The 10,119-nt window shown below is 40.2% G+C and overlaps 2 protein-coding genes across 2 annotated transcripts; one reads left to right on the top strand and one right to left on the bottom strand.

Moving 5' to 3' along the window:
- Nucleotides 1-437: 437 nt before the first annotated feature.
- Nucleotides 438-3,414, bottom strand: cln5 (CLN5 intracellular trafficking protein). Its single transcript, XM_048977875.1, has 4 exons — nucleotides 3,140-3,414; nucleotides 2,263-2,437; nucleotides 1,954-2,179; nucleotides 438-1,202 (listed from the first exon to the last, which is right to left on the bottom strand). Exons 1-4 carry the CDS (start codon nucleotides 3,274-3,276, stop codon nucleotides 715-717), a joined length of 1,026 nt encoding a protein of 341 aa, XP_048833832.1. The 5' UTR covers nucleotides 3,277-3,414; the 3' UTR covers nucleotides 438-714.
- A 1,219-nt stretch (nucleotides 3,415-4,633) lies between these two features.
- On the top strand, nucleotides 4,634-6,321 carry kctd12.1 (potassium channel tetramerisation domain containing 12.1). Its single transcript, XM_048977878.1, has one exon. It carries the CDS (start codon nucleotides 4,727-4,729, stop codon nucleotides 5,561-5,563), a length of 837 nt encoding a protein of 278 aa, XP_048833835.1. The 5' UTR covers nucleotides 4,634-4,726; the 3' UTR covers nucleotides 5,564-6,321.
- Nucleotides 6,322-10,119: the final 3,798 nt, after the last annotated feature.

Raw genomic sequence — 10,119 nt, 5'->3', positions numbered from 1 at the left:
ATAGATTAATTTCATCAATACTGTTCTGGTTTCCTGCAGTTATGAGCTCCCTGAACTTAGTAAACATTAAGTAGGCCATCATTGTTTTCATGCTAATTTGCCATCTTAAATTTTATACTTTAGCAGTATCTAGTATTGTTAAGCAGTATCGTGTAGTGCCCTGAAATGTTGCGGAAAGTCTTTCTGAAACTGTGGCATAGTAATATGCGAGCTGATTTGTCGGTAACAGGCCGAGTCCTACATTGTACAAAACCACAACATACTGACGAGGGGGGAGACCCCATGGCTGATTTTACCAAGACGACCTCTGACCCCTGCTCTCAGTTGCCAATACCAACAGCATTTAAATTTTAAAATATTATAACTTAAAAGTATTGTACTCTGTAAAACTGTATTCTAATTTTACCTTACCAGTCAATTTTTAAGGCTAGTGCATCTTAGTAAAAAATGAATTTAATAAATATTCCAAATGTATACATTTGAAGAAATACTCTGATTTCTCATATTCTAATAAAATACATTTTGGTAAGAAAATTACTTTTGTTACATATTAGTGAACACCACCACTAATCTCACCGTTATATAGCAACCAATCACACAAAATGAACTGATTTTCATTAAGAACATTCAATACTTTTCAAAGTCAGGCTTCCATAAGGGCCGCGCCCCCCATTATAAAAACAGTGCCATTAAACGTCTTGTCCAAGAAGGTCATCAAGGCAGAGGAACTTCTTCGTAGGTTATGTGGATGTAGGGTGGCTTCATTGGAAGGTACCAGTACTCAAAGTTGTAGAACAAGTAGAAGGTCTTTTCCAACAGAACCTTTTCGACAAGCTCAAAGAAACTGAGGATGAATTCTTTGAATGACTGGTGTGGACGAAAGAAATAGTAGAACTTTCTGATACTTGCGGCCAGACCTTCCTTGGAGGAATTGCCAAAAATTGTACTGTCATTTCCGAGAAAGGTCGGCTCCCCGCTGTACAGAAAAATCCTGGTATAATTGGTCTGGGTGGCGCTAGACAGCTTCACACCCATCTGGGCCAATTTCCTGTAGACGCGGTGCACAAACTGAGAGCAATCATAGGACTCAAACCACACATTGGAGTTGGGACTGGGCTCAGCCTGGACAGTCCAGGTCTCGTAGAATATCCCAGTATTATTGTCCTTCTTGACCCATTCAGCCATATCATTGAACTGTCCACCTAAAATAAAACAGGGAAGCATGACTTGACAGTTGTGCATAATCGTTTATGTAAAATATTCATTTCTTTATAATCCATAAACCACAACTACAATTCATAGTACAGTGTAAAGTCTCAGGCAGACAATAAAAATTATGACCTTTGGTTTAAAACTATATTACAAACGGAAAAAAAAGTATGTGTTAGCTTAGCGATTTCACCCAGTATTTGGAGCAACCATCCAAAATACTCCATAAATTGTTTTGACTCGCCCACTAATGCACATTTTATGATTTTTTTTAAATCTAACTTAATTAACTGAGTGTATTGGGTGTGAAATTTTACAAATGCACTGAATGACTGGATTGTCTCTGAAGATATCAGTAACTTTTTATAGAAAAGAAATAAATTCCTGTTTTTATTGTGTTGCTCTTAATTTACATTTCTTTTAATGTACATTTGTCTTATTTTGTTCTGTTAAATTATACACTTACTACCTGGAAATATATCTTTAAATGTTTTATTTGACTGCTTAAGACTTTTGTACAGTACTGTGTATGAGAAGGTAGAGCATAAAATTTAATACAGGTACAAAATTCTAAATCACTTTTTTTGCATATTACACACAGCCCAAATGTTTTTGGAATTTAGGTTTGAGTGCAAGTTTAGATAGGTTCCCAATGGCAAATAGTTGAATCAAATAAGAGTGCTGAATACAGCAAGACCATCTTACGACTCTCTTCTGGTTTCACACGACCACCACCGCACCTACCTGACATTTGTCCCACTTTCTCCAGCGTCCCATTCTGCATCCAGTGCAGGTCGTCAATGCCCTCAAAGAAGCAGGCGGCTCCTTGGTTACACCAGAAGGGGGCGCTAAGCTCCGGTCTTATGTGTGGGAAAGTACAATTCCCCAACTGAAACAGCTCGTACCACTCCATCGTGTAGTTTTTCTCCTTGTCATGGCTTCTGAATCCAATCGCATCGTGCATAATACTCTGAAATAAAAGTGCGTAGGTAACACTTATATAAAATCACCAAAACAGCAAAACAAGAAACACAACGCGTGAGAAGAACTTACAAATTTTCCTAAGAGGTCCCCGTATTTAAACTCCCACACTGGAGCTTGAAGTCGGAATATGTCGATTATATCCGAATCCCTCATAGGGGGAATACGACCGTCCCGGTCTCCAGTTGGGCAAAACGGGTACAAAGCCTGGCAGTAAGGATCGACTACTGGACGGTGATCAAATCGCCTTGGCAAGAAAACAAACAGTCTTTACATGTTATACTCAAGTACAGCAGTAAGTTTCCCCATGGCAGTAACAGATGCGTAGCTTGTATGAAGAACAAACGGAAACCTTTTAATAATGTCATACTGAGGGGAAACACAGCTGGTGCCGATGATGAGTTATTTACCAGATTAGCATGGAAATTAGCCAAATAACTGTGCTTTTCTGAGCTGGGGCTTCCTCTGCAGTCCCCAGAGTTAGTTATGGAGAGAAGGACGTTACACAAACTGTTCAACGCCCTCCCCATGTAACCTACTGGACGGGCAACAGGGAGTTTTCAGGCAGGGACTGCAGTAAGTGTCGGTGCAATGGGGATCGTTACAGGAGGTCATTCCTGTCCATGACAATAAACTCTCTGTGCAGGAAGCTCCTCTGAGGCAATACATAATGCACTATTCACATTTACATTTCATTTCCGCACTAAAGGCACTTTTGCATATTTGTACATTTTGCACATTTGTACATCTATATTTTTGTAATTTGGCATTATGTCCCCTCTTATGTCTACCTCCTGTCTCTGTTTTTGTCATTTATGCAAATGGCTATTGCAACATAAAAAAAATAATCACATTTGGGGATAAATAAAGTAACCTGAAACTCGAATAAAAGGGAAACTACTAAAATTTGCATTTCCCCATTGCCTCCGCTTGCCACTCGCATGTCTACCTGTAAGGCACCGGCCATTCCTGCTCTCCCGCCGTACGATCGCCATGTGTAAACTCCAGCGATGTGATCAAAATGGCTAAAGACAAGATAAACATCCTGTCTTCCATCCGCAGATCCAACTTAAGGCCAGCGGACATGGAGTCTCAGATACCCGGGCCAGCCGCCGAGCTTCACCCTGTGCTGGCTAATGGGGGCTGTGTGTGGCAGAAGCCAACAGCAGCCCGGAGACCCAGCAAAACAGTTTGCAGGCACTTCCTCGTTGGGCTGCACGGAGCTGCACGTGATCATCATATGACTCAAATTCCCTGCAGTCATATGAGAGGCGGCCAGCAAATCATATTGCAAATCATATTTACAATACTATTTACAAATATATATATATATATATATATATATATATATATATATATATATATATATATATATATATATAGAGAGAGAGAGACATGCACATATTATTATTGTCAGAGAAGATTAATGCAATCTGCAGTGAATGAAACTCTCGGTAAGAAGGTTGTAGTAAAGGGTTTGTAGCATAACCGCTTTTAATATTACTTACTTAATATTTGTACAAAGGCTACATATAAGACTGGATATTAAGCTTGTCCACCTGTCTGAGGTAAGTAATATAGATAAAGGGCAAGAACAAAAAAACGATATATGCTTATACACTGTATATGCATATATCATTTATATTATCTATATTATAATTTAATAATATTATACGCCAGACTGCATTTAATGAATTATCCCAGTTGGCTAGTCCAGTTGGGTACAATCCGTCATTGTTCACACAGCTTGGCTTGTGTTCTAAAGATGTTGTACATGGGTGGTCATGCTTTGCCAAGTAATTTAACCTAGTAACTTTAACTAAGTTAATGTCCATACATATGCCAAAATGTCTGTTCTTATATTACACTACGTCTTCTTTATTACATCATCTGTTCTTAGATGATCATTTTGATGGAATCTTAATTAGTGTCTAAACTTTAATATTTAATGAAATTCTTACACCAACAGTACGACATCGTAGCGTTAAAACTTCGCGTTGAACTTCACATTTCGGTCCACTAGATGTCGCACCTTATGGTCCACAGCGCAGGGGCGGCTCGAAAGATATTCTTTTGCTGATACTATGGGGTTGCTGGACTTCTCGTCGATGGGGCTCTGAAATTTAGGGGTTTCCTTTAATGTGCCATTGTTCACTACCTACGGCAACACATGTAAGACATGTATACACAAACAGGCACGCGCAAACAACTTATCGTCTTGATAAAGAAAAGTCAACGAAATGACCTGTCTGAATGCTGTTCCCTTTAATTAATATTTACAATAAACACAATACATATATATATATAAATACCGATGAAATACATAAACTTCCCTGTTTAGTGAGGAACTGATCTGCACATGTGACATTTGCAGGGTAAATCTGCAAGCAATGAGTTAACAGTTACAACTTGCATCAGACCCTAACTTACTCCTCCTTTCTCATTCCGTTCGGTCGACATAAAGAAAACCACAACCGCTGCTCAGATTACATTGGATTGTCCTAGTTGTTGCACGTACTGAAAGGCGAAAGCAGAAATGGCTTCGGCGGATCTTTCACGCCGAGTTTCCAGTACTGAGGACAAGAATTCTCACTTTTCTGAAATAATAGAATTAAATGTAGGGGGACAGGTCTACGTAACCAGACACGCAACTTTAATATCTGTGCCAGACTCTGTCCTCTGGAACATGTTTAGCCAACAAAAGCCTAAAGAGCTACCACGGGACAGCAAAGGGCGTTACTTTATAGACAGAGATGGCTTTTTGTTCCGATATATTTTGGACTACCTGAGGGATCTGAACCTTGTCTTGCCTGATTACTTTCCAGAGACATGCAGGCTGCAAAGGGAAGCCGAATACTTTCAACTGCACCAACTCTCCAAGTGTCTAACCATGAAGATGAGTAAAGGCAGCTCGGTGAGTGCGGACATCTGTCAAAGCGATTCGGATGAAGGTGCGCTCCTCGGCGCGGTCAGGGAGTCCGCTGCCAGCCAAAGGAAATCCGGCTACATTACCATCGGATATAGGGGCACCTACACCATCGGAAGAGATATACAAACCGACGCCAAATTCAGAAGGGTGGCCAGGATCACCGTATGCGGGAAGACGTCCCTGGCAAAAGAAGTGTTCGGGGACACGCTGAACGACAGCAGGGACCCGGACAGACCCCCGGAGAGGTACACGTCCCGTTACTACCTGAAGTTTAATTTCCTGGAACAGGCTTTTGATAAACTGAGCGAGGCCGGATTTCACATGGTGGCCTGCAGCTCCACAGGCACGTGTGCGTATGTCAGCAACGACCCGACCGAGGACAAGATCTGGGCGAGTTACACAGAGTACGTGTTCAGCCGGGGGGATGTTAGTGGCCGGGGGTGAGCTCGCTGAAGGGCATACAAAAAAAATCGGCTTCCCTGTTCTATAATCTACCCATGTATAAATAGCTGGCATGCCACAAAATACAGCAACGCTGTTTTTCATTTCCCCAGTCTTCATCAGATGTTGAATTACAAATAATTACATTGAAAATATGAACGTGCTACGCAACTTTTTTTTTTTTTTTAATTTTGCATTTGTAATTGAGCATTGTTGATTTATCACCCACACGGGAGGACACTTTTGGTCGGTTCAGACTTGTTTTGTAATTCAATCACGAGTTTTAAAAGTAAGGTTAAATCACGGTTACTTGCACCCAAAACTGTAAAAGTGGAATAAATTGTATTTGGATAGCGTCACTGTCTGCGATTGTTTTGCGCATTGAACGAACTTATGAAGTTAAACTGACCTGAGTTTTTCTGACATCTTTGGACTTTCCTCATAATAATGAGCATATAAAATGCATTTGACTAGTTAACTTTACAGTTTTATGTTGCCAGTTTATGACGTACGTTATCCGCTGACGCAAGAGGCTCGCATTATGTAGCCAATGCCATATATTTTCAGAAATAAGTACATATTTGTCAATATATAACTGAACGAAATGTCATGCTGCTTTCACTGATAATGTTCTTTTTGACGCATACATTTGAGTATATGGACTATATTCTGTATGAATAAATACAACTGTGTGTGTGTTGATTTGGAGTTGTATTCCATATTTAGCAGAAAAAAATAAAGCAAATATCTTTCGCACATTATTTTGCGTTAGGTTCGTGCATTACGGACATGTGTGATCACGTTGTTTTCAGGCTTCAGGCGTAGGAGGTATTACATTACAGTCAAACGTCGACAATCAGCAGAACATCACTTTTCTGACTGCTGTTGATATGACCTAATACTTCCCACTGCTGTGATCAAAGCAATTTTGCAATTACCAGCATTGCAGCAGTTGTCCGGAGGGCATATCCGGGGGGTGTCCGGCTATGAGGAACTAACGGGGTAAACCGTCAGAATTGAATTTTTGGATATTTGGATTGACAGTTAAATGTTAAGTAAACATATTCAATATATCCTAAAATAGGTATACAAGATAAAATACAACAACAGTCAGCCTGCACAGATAGAGAACATTTATTATTAATAAATACTACACGCAGCAACGTCCAGGGAAGAATTTATAAAGGATATTTAACATCCATCCCAGTAAGAAATCACTGGTTTTTCTAAACGAATTGGGACACAAGGTAGTACCATTGTGTAAAGAACTTGTTGGTATCATTTCCTTATTCCAGCAATCTACTTTCTGGGAATCATGCAAGTTTATTTTTAGTGGATTTTATTTTTGAATGCAATTTTACAGAAAATTACAGATATTTGTTTCCTTATAATTTAAACACTATGGGGCAGGATAATTAATGGTTTGTTTTCTTTCTGTTTTAGCAGGAATATAAAATACCCGCAACTGCTATTATGTTTTTCTTTGTTCTTTTTTATTTATTTGCTTTCAGTCAGACACTGGAGAGTAAAGAAGGAGGAAGTTCTTAGTTTAGTTACCATTCTGCTAAAATGTCAGTGATTGGTGGAAGTGAAAGCAGGGCCTATACAGAGTCTGAATCTGCAAACGGGTGACACTGCCGAACTCTCTTACTCCTTTTAATGGAGCCCCCTATTCTCCTCATTAAATAGACATCATGGTTTGCTTACGAACATGCTGTGACAAGTAACCTAATTGCGGGAATAGGAGCTTATCGATGCATATTTAGCTCCGAATAATCTTAGATAAGCCTTTTCAGATTCTTTCATCATTAAAATGACACCAGTTTCAATAACTTAACAAATCCTGAGTGTTTTAATTGCACCCAGAGTGAAAAGTAAGTCTCCATGTATTTATGCCCTGGTTTTTGAAACAAAATAAATCAAGTTTATATGTTATTATAAACAAGCCAATTACTCTGACTGCATCAGACTCCCAGGCTTGTCTTTCCTCCCACGGACAAACGCTCTTTGGTAGATGTCGTACGAAAAAGACATGCAGGAGATGCAGAGCGGACATCTTCAGCATTTTGTTTGAGGTCGAACAATCAATAGTGTAAATAGAGTTTGTGCAGTTAAAGAAGTTCTAGTGTAAAATAGGGGGGGACCCCAAAATGGCAAAGGGGAGGGCATGTAAACTCGACACACGCATAGAGCCAGGCGTGAAACCACAGGGCCCGCAGGCCTGAAGCGCTTATGCAAACTGCTCTGCCACCCTCCGTGTTACACGTAAGTAAGTTTAATATCTCTTTCTCTCCTACAAAGTATGCAGTGTGACCCTGTGTTCTTTGACAAGGACATAGAAAAAACGATCTCATAGCACAGATTGGCATGTGTCTCTATATCCACCTACAGACAAACTGTCAGCTGTCATCCTACAGAGTCAAGAATATGTGCTATATATAGTAGTACAGAATACTGTATTTTAAAAGGGGAGATTTCAGTATAAATATTTGAAAGGTTGCAATATGCAGTTTTTTTGTTTAATTAACACAAGAACAACATGGCAGAATTATCATGTCACATCTCATATCCGGTTGAATTTCTTTAGAGCAGTGGTTACAAACACTTCAACCACAGGGAGGCAACGGATAGCCTGAGAAGCACTTATTAGAGACTGGATTCAATATATCATCGCTCTCGTACTATTTCCTTTGTAGATGTATCTCACTGTGAAAAGCTGGTTTAGAGCATGTTGCTGTAAGACAGTTATTTGGTAAAGGAACTACCGCTTTTGCTGTGACATAAATTGAGAATATTGAGCAATATTGAGAATATTACATGACAACGATAATTGAATGTGGATCTCATCAAGGTAATTTGGGAATACTTTACCTTTCCAAAGCTGAGCCAACCCAAAAGATTACACAGAGGAATCTGCAAAGCAGCTAATGAAATCCACACATATACAGAGGCAAAGGCAGGAGTGAAACCTAAAGTGATGTGAAGTTGTCCATGTTGTTTTGTGTGTATATTCTCATGAAGGAGAGCTAATAGGGTTAATCTGAAGAAAATGCAAAGGGTCTGTTGTGCTTTTCAAAAAAAGAAAAGAAATGTATGTCAATGTATCAGACTGAAGGTAAGAAATGCATTAAAACCTTAAAAATGATTGAACTTGAAGGACTGCTGCTATGATTACAAACAGATTTTCAGGTCTCTATCAGAAGCCTCCACAAGTGCAATGTTTTGTTTAACAGGAACATAGAATTGGCTTTGTGGCTTTAAATAAACCACTTCCTAGATTTTGGTACAAATGCAGTTTTTAAGTGTCTCCTTTTACAGAGACAAAATCTGCATCATTTGAGTGTTTTCTCCACGTTCAGAGTCTGTAAACAACTTTGTGACAATGCTTAATGTTAAACGCACTGATAAATAAAAATGAACAGGAACATTTGACCTTCATTTTGGACTTTGTTGAGGCCTTAACATTTCTCTTATGTTCACTGATTACATAGTATTTTATAGGGCCTGCAGCAGAACATGGTTCAGTGGGTTAAACCTGTGTGCTCACCTCCAGTTCGAACCCGGCCTCGGCATGTCTGCGGGTCCTTGAGCGAGGCCCTTAACCCTCAGCTCCCTGGGCTTCACAACAGGTGGCTGACCTTCGAGGCCAGCTTACTCTACAAAGAGCAAGTTGAGGTAGGTGGATTAGAATTTACGCACAGAATTTTCACACTTACAAAAGACAGCACATGTGTTATTGCCCCAAAAATGAAGATAAATAACTTTTTAGTATTTTGTAATGTTCTTTCAGTCTAGAATTTCATTGTATCAATAATACGTTTAATATATTTCACACTCACAGAGTGTGGCGCAATGGCCTGTTGGGAATCTGCTGTGCACCACTAGGGGGCGATCAGCTCCACACACGCTGGCGGTAACCTTGGTTTCCTCAGTATCTGCCTCCAGTGGTACCAGCGGGATGTGGCTGGAGGCTGGTGATTGCCCCAACCAGGGAGTGTGACAGTTTACCTTTGCAGGGCTGAAGAAAGGAGAAGGTGAAGGGCAAGATAGCTGGGAAAGTGTGCTTGGTGCAGGTGGATACTGGAGGATAACTGCTCTGAAGGGGATGGATATTCCTACCTAGAAGCAAATATAGCACTCTGAAGGCTGGAGTAGTGGGTATGTCAAAAGGTCTGGGGGCGTGTTGAAAGGTCAGTGGGCGTGTCAAAATGTCAGTGGGCGTGTCAAAAGGTTAGTGGGCGTGTTGAAAGGTCTGTGGGCGTGTTGAAAGGTTAGTGGGCGTGTTGAAAGGTGAATGGGCGTGTTGAAAGGTTAGTGAGCTTGTCGAAAGGTCAGTGGGCATGTTGAAATACTTCCGAAGTATTGAGTTCCGAATCTGAGAATCTGTAATCTCTTTAATAAGAGTCATGATACCATGGTTAACTGACCACAAAATCAAGCTTCTGCCATGGCCATCTCAGTCCCCTAACTTGAACCTTATTGCAAACTCATAGGCTGAGCTGAAAAGGAGAGAACACAGGAGGGGGCCTAGGGCCTTGGAGAGATTATGTAGAAAAGAA

Source organism: Brienomyrus brachyistius, chromosome 16 (genome assembly GCF_023856365.1).
Source record: "Brienomyrus brachyistius isolate T26 chromosome 16, BBRACH_0.4, whole genome shotgun sequence".
NCBI lineage: Eukaryota > Metazoa > Chordata > Actinopteri > Osteoglossiformes > Mormyridae > Brienomyrus > Brienomyrus brachyistius.
Note: the sequence above shows the minus strand (reverse complement) of the source record. Positions and strands in the feature narration are given on the sequence as shown.

Excerpts from the sequence above, each read along its gene's own strand:
- cln5 (XM_048977875.1), bottom strand. The coding sequence starts at position 3,276 with ATGTCCGCTGGCCTTAAGTTGGATCTGCGGATGGAAGACAGGATGTTT. Across the intron at positions 2,438-3,139 it reads GAATGGCCGGTGCCTTACAG|GCGATTTGATCACCGTCCAG; the intron begins GTAGACATGCGA and ends TTTCTTGCCAAG. Across the intron at positions 1,203-1,953 it reads GAAAGTGGGACAAATGTCAG|GTGGACAGTTCAATGATATG; the intron begins GTAGGTGCGGTG and ends GTTTTATTTTAG.
- kctd12.1 (XM_048977878.1), top strand. The coding sequence starts at position 4,727 with ATGGCTTCGGCGGATCTTTCACGCCGAGTTTCCAGTACTGAGGACAAG.